Source organism: Malurus melanocephalus, unplaced genomic scaffold, assembly GCF_030028575.1.
Source record: "Malurus melanocephalus ecotype Western Australia unplaced genomic scaffold, MMel_1.1 scaffold_19, whole genome shotgun sequence".
Taxonomy (NCBI): domain Eukaryota; kingdom Metazoa; phylum Chordata; class Aves; order Passeriformes; family Maluridae; genus Malurus; species Malurus melanocephalus.
The window spans coordinates 3,075,229-3,100,116 of record NW_026623251.1 but is presented as its reverse complement, the minus strand read 5'-3'; the positions used below and the strand labels follow the sequence as shown (position 1 = coordinate 3,100,116).

The following is a 24,888-nucleotide window of genomic DNA, read 5'->3' as shown; positions in this document are numbered from 1 at the left end:
ATGCACCAAAGCTCAAATCTTCATGGTTCTACAACAGCTCCTTAACTTGAAGATGGCAAGCACTTGTGGAGATAAAAGGATCTAAATCAAGTCCAACATTTAACCCTAAGTCAATAAGCCCTCCTCGGGGTATATGAAAGAGCAACGCACTAAAAGCATTTATTGGGGAAAGGGAAAAAGAGACAACTACAATACATRTAGTTCAAGTAATTCTAGAGTTAAGTCAGTTGAAAATCCCACAAGAGGTCGCTTTTTTAAGCTGCAATGCTAATGTTGCTTTAAAAAAACCCAATGAATATGTAATGAAAAGTATTGTTTAATCTTCACTCACTTGAGGGAATGGTTCTGCTGATGCTAGTAGTACATTTTCTGGTTTTAAATCACAGTGCACAATATTCTTGAAGTGTAAATTCCTCAAAGCGACAAGTATCTACAAGACAAAAGAACATCTTCAGAACATATTCAAGCAGATCAGAAGTGTCAAAAGACACACACACACACACACACACACACAAACCAATACAGCAATTTTTATCAACATAGTCCTCAAGAACTAACCCACATATGCTGTGCAAGTACAGTTTTTTTCCAGCTTATCAAGTTTTGAAACACAATGTTGTGTCTTGGGAAAGCAGGGCCAAAAAAATTAATTAATATTCCAAGTTCTTTTCTTGTTTATTCAACTTTCATTAGATGTGCTGTTCTCTATGCTGAATCCGTTTAATAACAACACAGAAAAACCCTTCTCCAAATTCTCCTCTCATGATCACAAACTCCAAATTTAGCTTTTCCTCTCAAAGCAGAGGAACTGAATGCTCACCTGAGTGACCATGAACTTAGTTATTCGTTCTGGAAGTCGACTTTTCTCACTGGAAAGAATCATCTCTAGCATATCTCCATGCAGCTTTTCCATCACAACGAAGACCCGTTCTGGGGTTTCAAACATACATTCCAGGTTCACAATCCCAGGGTGGTGCAAATTCTAAAATAAAGCAACACAGGAACATCACTAATATAAAACAGTATGAAATATCCTGAATTACACAAAGACATTGCACCACAAAACAAAAACCACTTAGGTAAAGAATTAGAGGTGAAAAAAAAAGATGCAAGAAACTAGCTTGAGACAAATMTCAACCCATGAAACATGCCAGCTACAAAGGGTAATTGTTCAATACAAGTTAGCTGTAATGATTAATTTTACAGTTGATCATGTTCTGTACTCCAGCTACCAAGAATAAGAAGACTCAAAAGCTGAGGAGCCAGTAGTGGAAAACAGCAGAAAATAATAAGAGGGAAACCACACGGAGCCAAATACATGTCTTCAGTGGATTCCTTAAATGGGGTAGATATCACCCCCAAGTTTTTAACTTTACCAAGCACTCAGGGATTCCTGGTCTTGTAATATTCCCTCTTACAAAAGTAGTCAGAAATCACAGATGGAAATTTAAAAATCAATTCAGAGCCCTCACACACAATACAAAATCTCATTAATTGTTTATTTAAAGCAAAATTCCAGTGTGATTCAAAAACACTTTTATACCTGGAGAATGGCTACTTCATTACGAAGCTGACTTTCCTGTTTAGTTGGAAACCTCATCTTGTCAATGACTTTGATAGCCACATCTCTTCCAGTCTTCCTATGTTTTCCTAAACAGAAAGTCAATGTCAGCCATCAAGAGGTAAAAGCAATTCATAGCTATAAAACATGACAGCAGAAATCCCTTTTTGGGGAAACAAGTATATTCTGTCAAGTGCACAATGTTACCATATTTATATTCAGAACTGCAAATCATATATGAGTAAAAGAAGGGATCAGCCTTCACAGGAATTCTGTAGATTAAATTTAAACCAGTTGCCACTCTGTTGTCAGGTACACACATTGACATTACATGTATCGGGTGAAGTTTTTGCTTGTGCAAGGGACTTGTAGGAGCAAATAATAACTTCACCACAGAATACTGCCTTTCTTTTGTAAAAATAACAACAATTTAAGGCCAAAGTGAAGACAGATCTACAAACTCACTCCAGTGGTTTCATACTTTCATGGGCTCCACGTGCACAGGAAATTACACAGTAATACTCTCTGGGAACACGGCAATTATTATGTGCCCTGAAGAACAGCAACATGTTTAACACCCAGGGCAGTCTGCTGTGACCAAAAAGCTCTGAAAGACTGGGGTAAGAACAGCTCCATGCTGACAGCACCACACACTGCTCCTTGCTGCAACCTGCAGCAGCCACATGAGAAAGCATTCTGCAATACAAGGGGAGCCTGTGTCCAGGGCTAAGTGAGGAGCTGCTTCACAGCTGCTGAACTSATTTCTTTCAGTCACATCAGAGAGGTTAATGGGATCACACACTGCAAGAAATTGGTAATCTAAGACATTTAATATTAAACTGGTACAGAACAATAAGTCTGCACCAAAGAAAGCTCATTATCCRCCCAGCAAAGGGTTTGAAAGCATTGTAGGAAAAGAGATGACACACATAGAACAGAAGGTTCTATCAGCACTGCTGTGGGTAGCCCAGCTATGCCTCAGCAGCCACCAGGCAGCCTTTCCTGCAGCTGCATGGTCAGCACTGGTGGCCAGGGCTTAGGCAGGGCACAGGAATGCTACACAGGCTGCTCTGCCAATGTACCTGCCTTTGACACTATCGTGAATAAAGGGCTTGTCTCCACCAGATGAAGGAAATCATCTTGAAATGTAGCTGAAATACAATCAACTACAAACTAGATGCAAAACACAGAAGGCAAATGCTAGATTGCTAAAGAACGTAAAGTAAAGCAAACCAACCCATCTAATGAAACACCTAACTACAGAAGCTAGACTACAGCTAAAAATTGTCCATGAAGAGTAACAGAAAAGCAGCTTGGAAATTCCTTTTGTTAAGCAAAACACAACCAGCCAGTTTTCAGTGCAAGTTTTACATCAGTAACAAAAAGTCAAGAATAGTTTCTTTCTGTCTCCATTTTCAAACTAACCAAAATACAAAAAGAGGGAAACTGTTCTCACTGATGCAGGAGCTGGATATCTATATCCTGTAACTTTTAATTTGCAATTTTGGAAATGTTTTTCAAAAACAGAGGACACAAAAAAAATAAAAAAAAAAAACAAACCACACAACAATGAAAGCAATTTCTTCATTTTACCATTAATTGTTACCATTATTTCAGTAAGACTACACAGATGGGGATAAGCCAATATTAGAAATTGCCAGATTTAGTCTCCCCATACATCAGCAACAATTAAGCAATGTGTACAGCCAGCAAAAAAATAGTCTTTTATATTGTCTTTTCATACTCTTTCAGCTTGTGATTTTATCCTAAAAAGTGTGCATATTATATATATTTTAAGGCCTCATTCAGTAAAAAATTATTATAATGAAAGCTTTTTACAAGTATTTGCTATGCTTATAAATACTTATAGGCATTGAATCATGCAAAACAAGCTGAGATTTATTTACAAGGCAATTTAGAAAAAATAAAATCCTACCATTAAAATAAGTGTTTGCATTTGTGCATTTCTATTCACAAGAGAGGGAGTACACTTTGATTCACACTATGCTTTAAGAAATACAGAAGGGGCAAAAAAATTGACCTCTTTCAAGAGTGATGTAAAACCAGACCAAACTGTATTTCCACCAAGAAGTATAGAAGTAATAAAGTATCTAACTACTCAATTGGCACACAGAAAAATCATAGCCACAATACTACCTGACTAGAAAGAAAACATGACAGAAGCAGAAAAATTACCACTTTTAAATCATTACTTATGACTTTTTCTTTCTTTCCAGATTTACGGTCTGTGGTTTTCTTAACACTTGAGATATAACACAAGATTTAAAAAAAAAAAAGAGAGAGAGAGACAGAAACAGAGTTCATATGCATTTCTAGTTTTCTTCTTTTTTTGTGATTACATGCTAAAACAAGCTACATGCTGCAACAGAAGGTTTTAAAAAACAGGTAATAATACTAGATTTGAAACCTAGGACTAAGATTCTTGACCACTTTCTACTCTACCCAGCTGACAGAACTTTGTTTGCACAAAATATGTCAATAATATGCTTGCATCCATATGTCAGACCATAAACTATGTATTTTTCTAATTGCTTTTGGCCCCATCTCTCAGGGGTCATTCAAAAAGGTGTAACTGACAGCAAATATATTACTTCTAACACTGTATAACAAAAACAACAGTGTCAGAATTYACAATTTTTAAAAGAAATCATTAAATGAGGCCAAATTGAATTGCTTTGTATTTAACTGCAGTCAAAATGCAATGCATATTCTAATTTAATTATGATGATCATGCAAAACTATAAATGCAAAATTCAATTGTAAGAAATACTGTACATAAAATTCCAGAGACAGAGAGCAAAATAATCCAAACAAAGTTTTTAACAAGATAAACTTCTAGGTATTCTAGATAGAACTAAGTAAATATGAAAARGGTAATTTGAGCAAAGAGACAGTCTACCTTAATTAATGCATAATGGAAATAATGCAATTTACCTCCGTATACAATACCAAACTGACCAGAACCCAGCACTTCATCAGCAAATATTTGGTACACAGAGCTGATATCCTAGTGCACGGAAAACAGAAATCACAAATATCAGTAGTCATTAAAATGTTCAGGACTGCATCAGTTATTACTKGCTAAGCTGTAATTACATTTGGCATTAATCAAACTCTGTAAAAGTACATTACACTGAATGGAGTGGGAAAACACAACAAATCTTCGAGAAGAGGATCCAGTCAGCTAAACCATAACCAGAAACATGCATCCATAAACCTAACAATCATGGCAGGCAAGCAGGTTACTCCCTGCATGTAACATGGACTTCTTTACCTACAGTGCTCTGGTGTTGCTTCTGCATCCAGACACTGCTACTACCAATCACTTTGCAATATTCAGATAAATATCACTATAAAACAATGACTCACCACATTCTCCTGGACCTGGCAATTTGAAACAGAGATGCTTAGAGACAACTCTTCTGCAACAGAGAAGACAAAGCCAAGTAAGTAAACAGAAAAGGCAGACTTTTTCTAGTTAAAAGAGGGGGAAAATAAAAATCAACAAAAACCCTTTACTGACTTCTAACCCCATAATGGTRAAATGATTTTTACTGTTGTTTTGCAGAAAATTCATACCCTGGAAGTCATTTCACAGACTGATCAGATAAATAACCCTGGGGAGTTTTGCTGGGATTGTCTTTTTTTTCTCCTATCCTTGATTACAAAAGTGGTATAATAATGCAAATGTGTATACAACAGACAGCTAGAGAACCAAAAGCAATAGCAATTGTATCAGAGTTCATTAAAGGAATAATGATTTTTGGTAGCAATAAAGAAAAATCCAGGCAAGAGGACTAGGTAGATCMCTCACACTCAAATGAACGTGGTTGTTAATCCTCTGTGGTACCAAGATACAGAGAATTAATGCATAAGAAAAGGAAACAAATCAAAGGAAGAAAGTAACAGAAGAATTGATAATTAAAGAAGCAATAAAGTCCACAATATAAAAAAAAATCTTTGTTTCCTGGATAAACTACAGAAGCATATCAATCCTTGGAATATAAGGGCATATTCAGGAAGTATAATTTCCAAGTAAAAGTACAAGATTAAGAATTAGAATACTTCAGTCTGCAGCAGATATTGACATGAATTTCTCATTACAGGAATAACATCGATGCATGGGCAAGAAGAGATACACCAAGGAAGGCAGAAAATGCCCTTCTCCTTTGAYTTCCAAGACCAAAGCAAAGCATCTCGGACTAATGGACATCTCTCACTTGTTGTTCAGGTCTGTTCTGGAGGCATTCCATGTCCATCCAGACGTGTTTGTGTGTAACCTGCTCTGTGBGACCCTGACTTGTCAGTGGGGTTGGACTGGGTGATCTCCAGAAGTCCCTTCCAACCCTAATGATTCTATGTTATTATGTTAACTTAAAGAAAARAAAAAAAAAAAAGAACAAATTAATCTACACGGAAGATGGAAAACATACTACAGATTTACTAGCACTTTGAAAAGAGCCTTTATCACCCTAAAAAGGGCCTTGTACTTTAAAAACACCCTTTTAGAGAACAATGATTTTTGATTTCTTTTATTTTTGCCACCTGTGCTTTATCTCAAAGAAGGGATTTACAGAGCCAAGATAGGAACAAATGCTAATCCTCAAAGACATTCTGAATTCTGCATCTGAAATATGAACTCGAATTAAAGTCTTACACACACCTACTGATTACTGACTGTCAAGTCTGTACTGACCTAACCATACAGAACACAAAGAAAAGAAGTCAGGGMAAAAATCTGTACAATTGACGAAAACTGCAGCACGGTAACTAGAAAATGAAGTTAATAGTTTAAGTATTTAGAAGAACACACTGAACCATTCTCCACAGATAGCTACAGAACACAAAATACYTCGTAGGTAAACACTGTGTTACTGCTTCCAAATAAATCCATTTTTCTCATGTCTGAAATACACAAGAATAAGGGCTGACAAGGAATCACTCCTAAAGAAATGACCATTGCATTTTCAGAAAGTGCCTTTACCTCAGACTAGCATTTACATGTTCTTAACTGTTACTGATGCTAAGTAGCCAGATACCAGAGACAGAGAAACTGATCTTAGAATCTCCTGCAAAAGAAAATTTAACTACAAGGAGATTAAAGAGCAGCTGAAATTTGAAAGGAAACAAAAGAGTAAAAAGATAAATCTCAGTACAGAATGAGAATGAATGTTGTTGCAAGGAATAAGAAGATGTCTGAAAAGAAAGAACACAATATGGAAGTTTAGTAGAGCCTTGATAATGAATACGATCCTATGCCAGAGGAAAAAAGGGAGGGCAGATGCATAAAAAGAATAAGTTACTTTTTGTCACTCCCACTGCTCAGCAGAAGTTTTTCCATCACTGATGGTATTTACATTGCAACACTAACTCCTKTTTTTTCTCCTTAGCCACTGATATCTCACAGAATTTAAAAACCATCCATATTTATAGGGGCTAACATCAAAAACCATCCAAATTAGCTCTTTCAAAGAACTAAATATAGATATAACAATGTACATATTTAACCTGAATATATTTATTTAGTTTTATTAGAAATATCTAATCTATGCTCTCTTTTTACATCTGTGTGTGCATTCTTAGTGCTCCTACAATAAAACTCTGCATTTTGCGTTCGTATTGTAGATCTGATCCTTTACTACTTTCTGCTACAATACATTAAAGGATTTGCCCACCCTCTACAAACCTGAGGGTCACTTTTTAGAGACTCATAGAAAATCAGGGACCCAATTCAGCAGATAATCAACAGGCAATACTTCACTCTAAATAAGCACTCTTCCAGAARGAATCACTAGTAGCTTCAGCATATGAACTGCATATGTCTGCCTGCTTACTGTGATCTTTTCCTTGTCCTGCAGCAGTGCAGATGCTAGCTTGAGGAGTGACTGGCATCAAGGCCTGGCGAATGGCTTTCTCCCAGCTCTGAGCTACGTCAAGTCCAACTCCGGAGGCAGCAAGAACCGGACTGTGGTGACTGCTACCATTGTTCTCGCCAACAAAGTACACCATSGTGTCAGTGATGATCTCAAAACAGTAGGGGTTGCTGCCCTGCACCACATTTGAAAAATCTCGAGGCTGAGTCACCTGGAGAATTTCTGAAAGTGGAATCTCCTGAAGAAAAATATTAAAGATTAAAAAATGAAAACGCACATAGTATGTTAATATACTAACACTCATAACTTCAAGCATTGCAAAGAAATCAAATCAAATACATCAAAAAAACAAAGCAAAAACACCAAGCCTCATAACCAAAATCAAGCTRCACATGACCACTGCCAACCCAGTTTTCTGAATTCCTATATACAAGCCTAGAGACTTTCAGGCCCACCACAGTTCTCTCCACACAAGTACTACTTTCTACTCAATCTACATTTCTATTCACTGTGAGAGACACCCCCAGTGCATGTGTAAATGATGCACAAGGATAGAATGTGTGTTTTCGCCTTGCAGTTTATACAGCTTAGGCAGAGAAGAGTATGATGGGAAAAAAATCAAACAGTAACATTAAGGAGARGATGCAGTTATACAAGCTAGTCAATAAGCACTGCTTTGTGCATCTGAATCRTTTTGGGTAAAGATTCTTTTTCATACAGATATTAGAAGATATTATCTGCATACAGATACTACCCTCTACCTGGTCAGCTTAAGACCATGGTACAAGTGCATCACAGAACAGATCTGAAGGCAGAAATGGTTTCAAGTTCACACCAGCTGGAAGAGGAGAGTTCACATCCATGGGAAGGAGAGCAGGTGCATGTCACTTGCAAGAGCAGTGAACAAACAGGTGAACACTGGGCTGGCATTAGGGGGACAAGAGACAGCAGCTGATTGAGATGAAGAGCAAATACATGGAAAGGCAAGAACTGTGAATGACTAGCAGCAAAGACAAACAATCAGATCTAAGCAGTTAAAAGGGATGCAAAGGGACAAGTCAAAGGACTAAAAGCAGTGACATAATGGAGCAGCAAGCAAGGAACATATTTTACCAGCTGTGTTTTGAATGCACACAGCAATACAAGTATCAGAGAGGTCTGAGAAGAGTCAATATAGGGATGAAAAGGATCTGGGCAAGTTTAGCTAGGTGTACAGAGAAAAGGCTTTATMTTAGAGATGTTATAAAGGAAGAATCTGCAAGATTTGGGCCACTACCTAAAGGTATAAGACAAGAAAGGGAAAGGTCCTGTTTACACATTCAAACACATTTTCTGAATATTCCACCATCAAACAAAATACTACATTAACAATACACTAAGCTTCATTTATATAAACATCAGGCTACACAGTAAATTTTCCTGTAAATCCTCCTTGAAACTTTCAGATGTACAGTCGGGAGTATTTATTTGAGGAACRTTGAAATAAAACACATCAGCATGCAAACTTTCAGTCACTACTCAGGCAACAAAAAAATCCAAGCCTTCATTCAACTAGTGGCCAAAAAAATTCTCTGGTAACAAAAGATTAACATGCCAGGTAATTCAGGAGAACAGTACATGCAAAATATAAGGAGAAACATACTCAAAGGAATTAGAGCAGGAGCTGCAAGCAACTTCTCAGAGTTAGTCTTGGTCCTTCTCACTTACAGGCTTTGGGCAACAATTAACCTGGTCAAAGTTTTGATTGAAAAAGAGATGGGAAAATGGAAATAATACTTAAACCGCTCAGAAGTAGATTTCAGATCTATAAAGCACCAAATAAATCAAGTGAAACATAATTATTACTCATCAATAATTACCTTGTAATATTTTGTTCCAGATTCATTTTGAAATAGTGTGAGGCATTTGCTGTCCAGTCTCCAGTAATGTCTTTTTCTCTACAAAATGCACAGCACGATTACATAAGGAATAAATCTCTGATAAGGCTTTTGTTATCTCATCATTTAAATAAGAAATACTTTACATTACTATGATAATCACTATTAATCTACTGTTGAATCGTAGACCACAGAAAWGAAAAAATAAACTTTGGCAACAAAGACTTAAGAAGAAGCTTTAAAATTATTTCCACAAACCAGCAAAAATATCACTTACCTTAAAGTAATGGCAATGACAACAGGAGTTACCTCATACAGGAAAAAACAGTTACTAGACAGGTTTTACTCCAGTGCATGTGCTCACAAAGTCTGAATTATTTTTATTTAGCAACAACTGTAGGACTCATACTTTCTCCCTCCATGCCCTCATATCAACACTGCAAGAGTTCAAGCACTTAGCAAGAGCAACAAGTCCTTAATTCTTTCATCAATCTAGGTGGTCAAAAGCACACAGTGGCAAAACAGACTAATTATAAGATTCAAATGGGAAAAAAAGACAACAGACTTAATAGACATTTGCTGGAAGTATCCACCAACAAGAAATCTTCTCCMCCAAAAAGTAATAGGGACTAACTGTTGCACATAACTGTCTTAATTTAAGCAGAAGAATATTCTACAAAACAAAAGAAGCATTTAGAAAGCTAATATGGCTGTATGGATCTAGATACTTTGCTTGCATCATGGTCATATAGTTAGAAATCCAATTCCATTTTTCTGTGACAAAAATCCAAGAGCCTTAACTGTAACTTAGGATGACAAAGTTAATAAATATTATTATATTTATATTTTATAAGCTTTGTCATATTAAAAGGAGAGTGGTTTTTTTTCCATATTTAAGCAGAGCTTAAATCACTTCAGTCAGGGGGAAGCTAACACTACCTATAGGAGTCAGACAAAGGAWGTTAAATCATGAATGGATTTAACTTGAAGGAACTCCCAGACAGCACTGGGACAATGGATGAAATGAAAAAGGGTAAACCCATCCTTTGGACATATATGCTCTTTATTAAATCATGAATCAGGAAAGACTTTGGAGGAGAGGAATTAAAGAACAAGCTGGTAACTTACTCAGGGATACAAAATCTGCCCTATACCCTGACCAGGGTCAGAAAAAGARTAGAGATGATGACATAGAAACTTCTCATTATAAATAAGGTGAAATATTTTGTTATCCAGGGAGCAAAGGAAGCATAAAGATCCTGCTGTTACAAGTCTGGAACTGATAGGAAGCCCAGTTGTTTCAGGAATAGGAAACAGTCTGACATTGCTGAGAACAGAACGGTCAAGGGAAATAGCTGATGTTGTAATGCCCAGTATGGAAGTCTCCTCCCATTAGGAAGCTCTGTGAGATCTCATCTGGCTGGAGGTACCTTGCTTTGGGTCAGAATACTCCATTTGAATGGCCYTTTTTAATTATGTCATTGAGGTAGCAGCCAAACTGACAGACGAAGAAAATCAAACTAAGCTAAGGTGCATCATCAGATCACTGTTATAAGGGAACGTACAAAAAAAGTAAATGGAAAAATATACTGGTTGTACTGAAAGTTTAAATCACAGCTGAATACTAGGTCTGCCCTGAACAGTTCTGCGAAAACTATTCACCTTTGTCTGTTATCCGGCCTTATTTTTTCCAGAGCCAGCTGATGATGATTGTTACTTTCATGTAGTCTTGATTGTAACCACATCTAAAATATGCTAGATACTTATTCTGGATTGTGATAAATACATCCAGGTATTAGAAAACTGTACCTTAWAGAAATGGTTTTTAATGCAGTTTTGGAATGACCCTTTACAGCAGCCTGTTTAGCCGACAATCACAAAAAGTGAAATATTACAGTAACCTGAGCTATTATCACTCATCAACTTGATTTCAGCAGAACTTAAATAACCTTGCTTCTCTAAATTCCTTAAATCTCATTCAATCAGATGCCACAGAGATAAAGAATGCAAAAGTATTTCTACTGCCTTTCATGGACAGTCTCAATATGTCAYAATGTTCTCCATGAGGTCTGGGAACTTATTAACTTCATCATTTTCATTATTTACCAAAAAACAAGAGAATACACTTCCTCCCATCAGACAACACCAGGGAACCCTGTTATTTTGTCTTGTCTTCCTTCTCAACATGCAAAATCAAGTGGCTTGCGTGCTCAATTAAGAGGACATTATTGACAGCACTGGCAACAAACAACAGTCTTTTTGAAGGATGCTTGCACGCCCAAGGACATACAGTCAAGCCACAAACTCTTAAGAGTGAATTGCTAGAGGAATTAAGGGCTCCCATATCTACACATAACTATTTACAAACAACTCATTCATTAGAATAAAACTATCAACCATTGCAGTACTYATCATTTTATAATGATTTCCACTTTTTCATGTAAAAGAATAAAAAAAGACGCAAGTATTCAGTTGAACTTCTAAAGAAAAAGAAGACACAAGCAAATTACTCCAAGTTTTCTTTCCAGACGGAAAGCTGAAATAGACATGCAATATATTTGAGACAATGTAGAGATGCTTTTCCTTCTTAAAGGGGAGAAGGAAAAGTACTGTTCAATCACCACACAAAGAACTTGGAATAAATTACAGTTTGTCCCTTGAATCAGATTTCTTTATAATGAACATCACAGCTAAATTCTTTCAAATGATACTGTAAATCAGAATATCTAAATCAGAAATAAAATACACTAGTTTAGCAGAATAACTTAATGTAGGAAGAAACTAAAATAACTGACCAGGTTGTCTCTACTCGTATAGTGGACCATCCATCCTTCTTTCACCATTGTACTGCTCTTCCTCTTTGTGTGTTTGATTGACTGTACAACTCGCATGAGAGGAATATTATTGCTTGTTGAAGGACTAAGAAGAAGATACAACAGTTTAATATGTAACAAGTTAAAATACAACAGTACTGCAAATAAACCAGTTTTACACATTTAGGCCATGATTTTCAGGAACAGACATCTTTTCTTCCCACACAGATTTTTGGATGGATGAAATGGATAAGGTATCTGAACTCCTACTAGCTCTCCTAGGGCAAGTATTGCAGTACTTAAATTCCTCTGAGGAACAGAGGAGAAATACACTGGAGTGAGAAACCATCCCCTCTCAAAACAGTTTGCTGAGACTGCTGGTCTTTTGTGCTATTTTACACTACAGAAATATAATTAACATCAACMTAACTATTATCTCCTCTTGTCTATATGAGTTGATTATGCTGCTTCTTAATATTGTCACTAATGAAGGTCGCTATCTAAGCATACTTCTAATTTATGAAAATATAAATAGGGGTGTATTAATTCAAATCACAACTGCACTAGAAAATTCTATCAATGCCCAGSTATACTAACTGTCCTGCAGACAAGGATTTGACAATATCTTTATTATTCTGAGACAGTCATTAATTGAATATACAGGTTTCAGTAGCACCGAAGACGAAGCCAACTCCCAAGCTGATTGCCTAGCACCAGAGGTCTACAAGTGGCACTAACAGGAACATTTGTAAACACAAAACATCATGAGGTAGTTTCAAAGCAAAAAAAGGTAAGGATGCTTTAACATGGCATACAATTTTGCTATAGAATTGGCTACAGAATGCTGTCATGCCAAAAACCTGAACTGCTTCACATCTGGTAAGAAATAAATGGAAAAATCCTCCTAAGAGGTAGATGTTACTTTCCATTCAGGAAATCTTTGAGTTATAAATGACTGAAGGTTGGGAGGTAACATTATATGCTCTCCCTCACAAATTTGCTGTTAAGCCCTTAGCTACAGTGACCTTTGGCTTGACCAAATACAACTGCGCTCATCTTACTAAGAAAGACTACGAAAAGCTGGATGAGACACTACTCAATAATACAGAAAATAAAAAAGATCAAATTTGATTCAAATAAATATGTTAACAGTTATTGGATAAAAGACTTCAGAAAAATCACGTTCAAGGTAAATAAAGCAAACTATTGCCTAACATACATATAGACTATGATGCCAATATTAAAAAATCTCAAATAATGAGATATTTTAAATCCACACACATATAACATTAACTAAATCAGGCTTAAGTTACAGGGACCTTAACCACATATTAGCCTTGTTAAGCCATAACTTTTCTCCTGCTTTGATAATTTCATTTTATTTCTTCAATGACTGTCATAGCATAACACATTTTCCAATTAGAAGAGACCATATTCTCTGAATCTATTTATGTTTTAGATTTTCTTGAGACAGGAGAACTTTAAAAAGTATTTTCAAGATAAAAAAAAAACAAACCTACACATAAAGGGAAAATATACTTTCAGAAATAAAACTGGGCTAATTGGAAACATTTTGCTCACAATATTAAGCAAAGTGAATCCCGAGCAAAGAAATCCACCTTATGACTTACCTGATTGTTTTGACAGCTTCCTCATCCTTGTCTGCATCGAGGTCAGATGGATCCATAAAAAAGATTTTGTCCTCTGGAGGAGAGGGCTCTTCAGCATCATCAAGAACTCGACTACCATCACTGTTCATTTCACTGCTATCAACTTCCATTGGCATATCCAAGTCCTGGCCTGGGCTAGCGGGTTCTGAAAACAACACAAGTAATACATTATTTCAAACACACAACTAAAAAAATAAAATAAAATCCCCCAAAACCCATCAACTTTATTTTCAGTTCACTTATTCAGTTCATTTATTCAAGTAAACAGAAAAATACAATCACAATTAAAAAAAATCTTCATGTTTTTGCTATTAGATGCAGAGTATGCTAATGAACATTATCAACTTCATTTTGCTAAATGCCAAGGCAAGAGACACCCAACTAAAATAAGAACTACACTGATAGAAACAGAGTAAAAAGCCAAAAGTCTAAACCTAAATCTCAATAAGTATTTCTGTTCCACAAATAATCAGGACGAAGTAACCTTTCAATGGCTAGATATGACCCAGGGAATTATTCCTGTGCAAATTAAATCCTCCATTAACAGAAACATTAACTCAGCTCTTGATGTTCTTGTAATCCATAATAAAAAAGTAAGAAAGAAAATGGGACTGCGGAATTGCAGGAAAAGAGAAAAGCAGAACAGATCTTATTCACACCTGATTTTCTGCTGACAGAGGTTTGGTATTGTGAAAAGCTGTACAACTGGCACTGTGGAAAACTAAGACATAAAAAAATCTTCATTTGTAGCCTTTTTTGATTGTTTTTTTATTTGTTTATTCGCTTGTGGGTGGGGTGGGTTTGTTTGATTGGGTTTTTTTACCTGGGATGAGCTCAATTAAGAGAGGGAAAAAGAACAAAAAATAAATTGTTCCTYACATCGTCAGAAGAATTACATGAAATTATAGCTCCCAAACTATGTGGCCTTTAGCAACTTGGCATCACAAGGGTTGTAAAACCAGGCTGCAGTAACATCACGTTGCACATTGCTGTTCACAGCCACCAGCCTCAAGATCCAGGAAAGAGCCTGGGAGCTGGAGAAGACAGGAGTGAATGGACGGGATTCACTGTGCAATGGCAACAGACTCATTGGCCAACACTGCTGCACAAGCCTTGGAATAAAGGGGTACGGTTTGATGTGATCTGCTGCACGACACCAATTTTGTTTCATTAAAAAATGTGTGTGACAAGGATCAATGCAACACAATCACCGAATGGCTGAAGTTGGAGATTTTTGAAGGTCATCTGGTCCAACAACCCAATTTMATTTCTCCAGTCTGTTGAAGTCCCTCTGGATAGCAGCACAAACCCTCTGTTGTACCCACCAGTCCTTGCAGTCACCTGCAAACCTGCTGAGGGTACATTCTGCTCCCATTAAGATTGCTAATGAAGATGTTGAACAGGATTGGCCCCTGGGGTACCCCACAAGTTACTTGCCATTGATAAGTACTCTCTAGGCCCACCTATACGATAGTTTTTAATCCCTATCTGCTCATCTATMCCATATTTCACCAGCTTAACACTGATCTAAAACTTACAAAAATATTCTAAACATTCTTCTGCAATCATTGCCTATGCTCCTGTTCCAATTCTGTAAGGTCTATTCAGAAACTAGTCCTACTTCATTGAGGTTTACAGAAATTAGAGTGGGATCTTTTGGGTTTGGCTTGGGGTTTTTCACCTTTCTCTTTTATCTCAAATATGGGCTAACTCTGGCCAGTAAAAACCATGGATATGAGAAAGTAACAAAAAATGGTACTTGTCTTCAGGTATCAACGTTGTAAAGTACGTATTTCATGGTGAACAATGAGCAGACTGATCACAACAGATGTTCAAATTTTGTATATTGGGATGGCTTCTTGATTTTGCATTTCCATTGAGCGATCCTAAGCACAGTGAACTTGTTAAGACTGATTAAGTAAAATTTAAGTCATCAGAGGGCAAGTTTTACAGTGAATCTTTTAATTTTCATCAACCTCAGTGAAAAAAAAAATGGGAAGATAAATAAAAATGCATCAGTTATTCAAAGATGAGGGAACTAAATACTAATGCATCTTGTTCAGCCTCAAAAAAACCCCTCAGTATTTTAAAACATGTTTCTCACCTCCATTGAAAATCACCTCTCCAAGACAGTCCCGAGGTACTTTAGGTGCACAGCGTTTGTGACAGTTGAATCTGCAATCTAAAAGAGCAGATAAATAAGCCCATGATACCAGAACCTCACTCCCACCCAGACACTAACAGTTATCACTACTTCCAACACAAATTTCAGTTCAGATTCATACATTTGCATGTAACTGAAAACAGCATCAATGAGGTCACCTCCACGAGGAAATTAACAATCTTGTCCTAATGTCACATGTTGATTTGCCCCACCACTATTTATTAGGTCAGTACTTCCCCTTCCAGTAAAAATGGTTTGCTACTTCTCTAGCTTTTTCTGTAGCTATTTTTTCCAGGATGATGTAATTTTTCCCATTCTTTCATTTGTTCCACATCCTTTTTTTCCATTGCTATATGATTTAAATGTCTCATCTCTAACATTCTTCCCCACCTGCCAACTGAGACTTGCAGACATTAGAGGCCTCTGCAATCACACAACTACATCCAAGCAAGTATGTTTTGCAGTAAATCCCAGAGTCCAATTCCCCTCTCATTCAGGTTACACATATGGCTTATTACTCCATTTAGCAGAAGCTCCATTTCTGCTAGCTGACACAGGACAGACAGAACAACACTATGACCAGATTTGGCCTGATGTGGAGATGGAATCTAACCTGGATGTGTGCCATTTCTGCACCCGAACTATCTGATGCAGCCTTCTGAGCAAAGTCCAGCAYAGAAATTACTGGTATTAACAGGAATTTCCTTTATTAGTAGCATCCCTGTGATTTTCAACTCTACCAACACCATGAATTTCAAAATGCCCTACTGTCCCCCGAACTATTTTCATAGTGATAATTTAGCCTCTTTTTGTTATCCAAAACAAGCTCAATGTGTTTTCCTTTTAAGCTCAGTCTCCATTTTTARTAGCAGACAAGCAAAACTCTGAAGCAGAACACAATACTGCTCAGCTTCTAAAAGGATGCATCCTAGGAGACCCACAAACCATCTTTTTTMCATGTGTGGCTTCAATCCATATGATGGAATACAATTACTTCACTATTTTTAACGAGGCTGGAAGAAACAGAGACATTTCAAATCCTGTCAGGAAACTAGAAGACTGAGTCTAGCCTAATAAATTAAACTACATTCAGAAGCATTCTTGGATACTGCAATGCAATTCTCTAATCTAGTAAATAGCTGCAAACATCCCCTAGCATGCTTTTGGCCTACAGCATTAACATTATCCCAAACAGTTCCAAGGCCTAGCTCATAAACCAGAGCATCCTATGAAATTGTTCCAAACAGGCAGCCTGCATAGAGCCACCCAGGCTGGGATGCTAAGAAAACTTGTTCATGAACACGGGTCATTCTGTCCCAGTTGATCTCATTGTCCAGGAATGTTTCCAGGCACATTCAATTTATTAACACAAATACAGCCTTAGCATCTCAAGACAAATCTCCTCAGAGCCCAAACAGCAACCTGAATAAAATCAAGAAATCTAGGGCTTCATGTGTACTAAGAAAGAAAAGACTGCTAAAAGACCCCAAGCTTTGGGAATGTGCACCAGAAGTCAGTGGGAAACCTTAAGAATCTGTAGAAAAAGACAGTATGAAAATATCTGAACTGTTTGATATCAATTCTTGATGTCTTAAAAGTAAGTATAGGATCATAACGCATAAATTGAGATCTATTAAGATACTTGCTTCTGTCCTGCACATATATATAGCATTTCTCCAGGCTTGTTTGCCATACATAAATGCTTGCAATAYGCATGCAATAATATTTTTATCCAAAGTCATTCAATTCCCTGAAACTTATGTGGTAGCCTCATTTGTTCAGCTGGATATAGTCATAACAATTGTATATGGTCAGCAGCATCTGTATGTTAAAACCGCAAAGCATCTTTTTCAGGCTTCATTATTTTTGTATTATGTGTATCCAAGAGACACATGGACTGGAAAAAATATCAAAACCAGTTCAGGATGCAGACATCAAACTACAAAGACTGCAAGTAACAGCAGAAATGAAAGATAAAACTACTTCCTTACTTACATGAGACAGAAGCATTTTTAGTAAAAAAAAGCTAACACGGCTGTAAGCTTACAATTTTTTTTCTCTCTTCTAAGAAAGCAAGTTGCAAATTTATTAAGCGACCTCTCTCAGAAAGCTCACCTTTGATACACCATTTGACAAACTCACATGAGAGAAATGGAAACTCTTCTCCATATTAATGTTTATGATTCATCACTAGACTTTTGTTTCCTGCAACAAAACTGACAGATCTGCACTAACAAGCAATAAAGAGCTAGAAGGAGATCACAGTTATACCCTAGGAACCACATGGAAGAGTCTGAGAACTGAAGCCATGCATGTTAACATAGGCTACACAAAAACCATACAAGTTCAGCACATGCACTTACCTGTATAAAATATTTCCAAAAGGTAATAACTAGTATCTTGTACTAGAACAATACAATGAAAACTCAGATTCTTTAGTGGTGAACCTAGAACACAGATACTGGACAAAAGGATGCATTTCCCATTTTTACTAATTCATAATTATCTTTCTAGAATTAAAGCRTTCTCAATCTACACAATTAAATCATATTTTTCAGAAAAATGTATAATTTTCTACTACAAAAAATGAGAGCTGCTATGGTCCTCTGAAAATTATGCAATTCTTCAAAAATACACTATTTTGAAGTGTAGAGCCATGTAAGTCACAACCAGTTTTAAACACAAGATCTTAACTGAAATTTACTACTACAGCAAAAAATTAAATGTTTACCTTTACACTGCATTCCTTGGCGAAAAAGGCCCTTAAGCAGCCGTTTGCAATACTGGCAGATGGTGGGACGAGTGTAAGAGTGAACAGCAAAGGTGTGTGGGACCTTCACTCTGCAAAGCACCATCTTATCCATCCAGATGGGGCGGCCACTCCAAGAAGGAATCCTCTTACTAGGTTCTGGGCAGCAGCGCTGGAATAAAGAAGGAATACATAATTTGCACTAAAACTGTTCTACTGCCATGACTGCTTTGAAAAGTCACAGCAGTCATGTGAAATACCAGGTGACTGGAAAAATTCAAACACTGCACCCATTTTTAAAAAAGTTAGAATAGACAACTCTGGGCACTACTACCAGCTTCCCCTCTGCCTGGGAAGATCATGAAGATCCTACTCGAAGCTATGCTAAAGCACATGGAGGGACGTGATTCAGAACAGCCAGGGGCTTCCTATGATGGAGTGACTCCATCAATGGACAAGGAAAGGGCTACAGATGTCATTTATCTGGCCTGCTGTAAAGCCTTTGACATGATCCCCAAAACATCCTTCACTCTGGAGAGACAGATTCAATGGGTGGACTCTTAGGAGGATAAGGAATTAGTTGGATGGCTGGATCCAGAGGGTAGTGAATGGCTCAGTGTCCTCTGATAGACACCAGGGACAAGTGGCGTCCCTCAGGGTTGATACTGGTTGATACCAGTACTATTAAATGTCTTCACCAATGACAGACAGCAGGAGTGAGTGCAACCTCAGCAAGTTTGTGGATGTCACCCCACTGAGTGCAGCCATCACACTGGAGGGACATGATGCCATCCAGAGGCACCTGGATATGAGAAGTGGGTCCATGTAGAACTTATGYGGGTGAACAAAGCCAGGTGCTGGTACTGCACTGGGTTGGGACATCCCTCAGTGTTAACACAGGCTGGAGACAAACAGATTGAGAGCAGCCATGGGGAGAAGGACTTGGGAGTCCCARTGGATGAGAAAAGGGCTGTAAGAGACCCGTTGGCTCAGAAAGTGACCAGACAAAAAAGCAAGCTGGCCAAGAAGCTCTAAGATGGCATTCTGGTATTGTGAAATAAAACCATGAAAACACCAGATGAAAAATCCTTACGGAGAGCAGAAAGGTATGTGTGAACCTTTATTTCCACTGAAGAAAAAAAATCTAAAAATTCACTCAGGACATCTATTTTTTTTAAGCATCCTGATAAGGTTCACAGACATTCATACAGAGGGTAAAACAGAAAAGAGTGCAGGTAGGCAAACAAAATTCCAATCACTACCTCAAACTATCAGTTTTTAAAAGCAAAGTATGGCATGGCTGCATAACTTACTAAGTTAGGCAAAAATATTTAGGAAATTCAAAAATACTTTGAAAATCAACTCCCCTCAAAAAAATTCTTAAAAGAAAAAGTTTAGCAATTGAAACAGAAAAGGTATTGAGTAAAGCAAAGACATATTAAAAAGGTATTAAACATGCGGATAGAAATTATAAAGTTAAATTCTCTGATAAATTGTAACAATTCTAAGTTAACTGAATAAATCTTATCAATAGTTAGGCTGTTATAGCTTCTGGCTAAAAATATTATGTTCTTGAATTAGACTCTATGATTTGTATTTATTACTGTTCTTGCCACAGTTTAAAAGGAACAGATAATTAGAAAAGACTAAGGCACAAACAAATGGATCTAATCACTACCTCTCATGTCTTATGATCCCTAGCTGAKATATACTTGATAATTGATATTTGTTATGCAATTGATAACACCTCAGCAACCATCATAAACATYGTAACAAGGAACTAGTATGGATGTCTGCTTTTACTGTAAGCCCTTCATCCCCTACACCCYCCTTGTTAAGCCTTGGGTTTTTTTAGAACTCTGCGAGAAGCTTAACAGCAGATCAGAAACACCCTTTCCCAGCATAAAAGCTTACAATTTGTACTGCTTTGGCCAAATAACTATTCTATATGGATACAGTAATTACAGAATGAATCTGTATTACAAAGAAGGCAAGGTATTTTATCATTCTGAAGCKAAAGTTCTCAARAGTTCATATAACCATGAGTAAAAGRYWAATAACAAAWTTATATATAAACTTATAATGTAYTTCCTGTATMATCTTTCACAGTAATAACAAGCAGTCTGACAGTCTAAGAACCACCAGATCTTAAAATTCACTAAAACCAATCAAAATTGTTAAACTCAACTCTCATATAGTCATCATAAGCCACTTTAACATCTGGGGAACTAGATAGTGTTTAAGAATTTAAAACCAGAAATTGTTTCTCCTTTCACATTACATACTTCTTCAGAGGCAGAGGATGTGTGTTCAGCTTGTGCTGGTCTTGGAACTGAAAGCCCTGCTCCTGGTAAAGACACGTTAGACAGGCGCCTCTTCCTCACTCCACTGCAGTTGTTTGGAATCTTGAAGGCACATCGCTTATGGTAGTTTAACCCACAACCTGGAAGAGTAGTTTGTTTATTCAAAAAACCTCCCAACATTCAAAGTAACCAAAACAGTACTAATATTTTGATACAACCGTTTTAAAAAGACAATCCAGGAAAAYGGTAAAGGCAGAAATAGACTGTTGTGTTAAATTCTCTTATTTTACAGTGTTCTTGATGCGACTCACAGGGACAGCTTTTTCTGCACTACTTATTACAATACTGGTTTCCAGTAAGCCCAGTTCTAGTAAGAAGGTCCAAGACTGAGGGAAGCAGCTGATCTCYCACCACCAGRAGGCTTTCATCACTCCCTCACTTTRGMRCACAAGAGCCAAGAAGAATTCAGTGAGAAAGCAGCGTCAGTACCTGACAGCAAGCTGCCGAGTGCTCCAGAGCCAGCTGGATGAAAGCCATAAGGAAAGGGATTCCCCTTTGGGAGTCTCTCCAAACTATGTGCTCCTTGTGCAAGGAACACAAGGTTGTAAGCTGGCTATTTTTTTCAAAGTGGGAAACAACAACAATTCTTATGTCTTTTGCCCAAGGTCTCAMAGAGTTTGCATTAATGCCAAGATCAGAACTTGGGTTTCCAATGCAAAAACCCTTCCAACTATGAAATACTATATTTATCACTTGCTAACATACCAAGCACGATACAATTCATTCTTCCTCATCTTATACATATACACACACACAAATACACTRAATACCATAGACTTACCTTCACATTTCAATCCTTGTCGTACCAAACCCCAAAGCATCTCTCCGCAGTAGTCACAAAAAGTAGGAGCCTTGTAGGAATGCACATAAAGTGCATGAGGACGAATCTGGAAATCTTCAACTGTAGCCAAAGCTTTCAAAAAATTGCAGTAAGTTATGGTTCTTGCCACAAGATCAACAAGGATTTATGGAAAGAACGTGTTGTAAAAAAAAGCTAATTCAAAGAATGCTAACAAATTACTTAGAAATCAGCACTTTACTGTATACCATTTTAAAACRCATTTCAAAGACTACAGAGTTTTCAGTAAATGTTTTTATTGAGGGGAAAAAACCCATTGGATACTGTACACTAATGGCCGTAACTAACCAGTAGTATGAATCACACTGCTGAAAACACCACTAAGCTGAAGGCAGGTACAAGCTTTGCTAAAAGCAACAGTAAATGTTTGAAAAAGCAACTAATTTTCAAGCTGTTTTGTAACTATAAAATTTTCAAACAAAAGACAGTTCTACAAGTTACATTTTATCTTCTAAAGGACTTCTGCAGCAAAAGCTTATTAGATTAAACTCTTGGTGTATCAAAARTGGGTAAACTTTSCACAAAACAGTGGAATATTCCTTTCCTTAAACAAGCATAGATATATTCAAATTATTTTTGTCCTTCCTATTCAGATTCTTATTTTTAAAAACCTACTGAAAGAGATTTACATGTCTTCAAAATGCCTCAGCTTCTGGTGGTCTGTCTGTCTGCAAGGAAATTGTCAGAGATTGCCAAGAGACACACAACAAATTTTCCAAATATGCTATTCACCAGAAGCAATGAAAAGCTYGAACTAGGATGATCAATTACTGAATATCCTAGACGTGCCCTGAAATGCAGCCAAGGACTCAGCCTTACAGCTCTCAAATTCGTACTTTATTGATCAAGTTTACAAATCTGAGCCCATGACAGTCTAGAGGACTCCCTAAAACATAACCTTGGTTTGGCACTTTATTCTCAAAGTCTAAAAAACCTGCTCAATATTAGTCCAGCTTTTAYTTGTAGTTTAATTATAGCTGACTTTTGATTATTGATTCAACAACACCCAATGAGAATCAGGGCTGGGATTTTTCTGTCTTCATTATYGGTTAATAACAACCCTCTAAGCACAATAATGTTTCAAGAAATTGCTTTTTAAGAACTACAGTAACCCTTAAGAGTCTCTTCTTACAGATATGATTCAGCAGCTACATTTATATTAAGTCTTATGACATCATAAGCCATCAACAGCAAAAGCTATAGAACAAAGACTATCAAAGCAAAAGAAAATCCATGACAGTTGGAGGACAAACTCTGAATCTTACCTGTATTTCATCTTAAAAAATTGTAAAAATTAAAACCTGTTATTATTAAACTTAGAAATTCCCATTTGTATAATTCAGATTAATTTATAATAATAAACCTGAAGAAGACTAAAACAGAACAATGAAAGAATAACAAAACTTGAGTATTGAAGCATCAGTGACACTTGGATTTTCTTGGAAACCTCTACCTCAAAATATATGAGACTTCAGTCAAGGAGCTCAAGGCAAACATGAAAATTACATTCCATAAAGTATATTTTCTTTTCATCTACTGAATAAAGAGTTTTTCCACTGTTACAATAATACCTACCAGAGAGTACAACCTCAACAAGGTCTCCCTCATGTATCTCTTCTGCTGACGTAATTCGTTGCAAAATATTATCTGAGTTCAGGTCATGACGGAACAGGAGAATTTTGTCATACATGCCAAAGAAACCACACTCCGGGAACTGCAACAGACATCAAATTCTAAATTAATACATGCTCTCTGATAATTCCATCTATCAATGTTTTTAACAACAACTACAGAACTCAAGTGTTGTAAATGTTTCATGGAAACAAAAGAGATCTGCTTATTTTTGAGGAAACAAAACATTTTCTGAACATTTCTGTTTTTTTTAAATCTGAAAATATGTTAAGGTTTTTGTTTATTTGGGTTTTTAATCTCTCAGACATGCATAATCAGTCTGCCAAGTGAAAGCCAATGCAGACTTTTAACTTGGATACCACCACCTATAACCCTTATTTCACAGGTATTCTGGTCAGGCAGGTATTTAGCTCAAGAGACTCCAGCAGCAACTGCAACACTTTTCTTGAGGAAAAAGCCACTAAGAGGCTCCCTGTCATTGTTCTACAACAGTTTAGATGCACAGATATGACAACTCCTGAGTAACATGCTGCAGAGGATGCCACTTCAGCAGGCAAGTTGAGCTCTATGACCTCCACTGCTCCTGTCAAACCTCACCCTTTTCTGTGATTCTGTAAAAAGGAAAACTCAAATGCCCACAAGGATAGAAGATAATACTGAAAATCCATACAGGAAATAGACACACTAAACAACATGCCACTTTTCCATAAAACTTCATTGAAAAAACTTTCTCATTCTGTATTTTCCCTACTCTTCAAAATAATGTCAAGCATGAGTAAAATATCTTAAAAGGAAAACTTCTTAAAATTAAAAGCTTTAAAGTAAACAGTTCATGGGGAAAAAGAGCAGGAACAGACACTGGAGAGGAAAGAATACCACTCAAGCAGCTCCTTTGACCTTTTGGTTTAAACCAAAATTCAAACTTGAGGTGGGAACACATACAGAAGAAAACAAGAAAAATGTGGGAAAAAAACATGGAAAAGCTCAGACAAAACTTTTTCAATTAATGAGCTATCACCTTAGTAATTTATATGTTACACAGTCTGTAAGTAGCAGGATGCATGAAGTTTGTGGTATATTAACTGTACTTAAGTAATCAAAGATTTGTTCTACCAAATCAAAAACATAATGAAGGTATCCATCATGCCTATCGTTTTTACACTCTCTTCCCTTTACACTCTCTTCCCCCTACACTCTTTACACTTTTCATTCAGTGAAAAAATAATGTCCTCTTTACAGCAGCAATTTTATCTGAAATATCAAGTCAGTCTTCTCTATTTTGGCATGTGTACACTACATAATTACA

At 36.8% G+C, this 24,888-nt stretch overlaps 1 protein-coding gene across 3 annotated transcripts in view; it reads right to left on the bottom strand.

Moving 5' to 3' along the window:
• The window catches only part of PRKD3 (protein kinase D3), a 42,724-nt gene that overhangs the window by 4,686 nt on the left and 13,150 nt on the right, over positions 1 to 24,888 (bottom strand). For all 3 annotated transcript variants that reach the window (XM_057389774.1, XM_057389773.1, XM_057389771.1), the window contains exons 3-16: positions 23,526 to 23,664; positions 21,873 to 22,004; positions 21,014 to 21,171; positions 18,711 to 18,900; positions 15,920 to 15,997; positions 13,777 to 13,960; positions 12,128 to 12,251; positions 9,315 to 9,392; positions 7,417 to 7,693; positions 4,952 to 5,004; positions 4,517 to 4,589; positions 1,544 to 1,650; positions 821 to 982; positions 332 to 430 (exon numbers count right to left, since the gene is read on the bottom strand). In XM_057389774.1, coding sequence (XP_057245757.1) covers positions 332 to 430; positions 821 to 982; positions 1,544 to 1,650; positions 4,517 to 4,589; positions 4,952 to 5,004; positions 7,417 to 7,693; positions 9,315 to 9,392; positions 12,128 to 12,251; positions 13,777 to 13,960; positions 15,920 to 15,997; positions 18,711 to 18,900; positions 21,014 to 21,171; positions 21,873 to 22,004; positions 23,526 to 23,664 — 1,854 coding nt within the window. The remainder of the gene's footprint in view (positions 1 to 331; positions 431 to 820; positions 983 to 1,543; positions 1,651 to 4,516; positions 4,590 to 4,951; positions 5,005 to 7,416; positions 7,694 to 9,314; positions 9,393 to 12,127; positions 12,252 to 13,776; positions 13,961 to 15,919; positions 15,998 to 18,710; positions 18,901 to 21,013; positions 21,172 to 21,872; positions 22,005 to 23,525; positions 23,665 to 24,888) is intronic.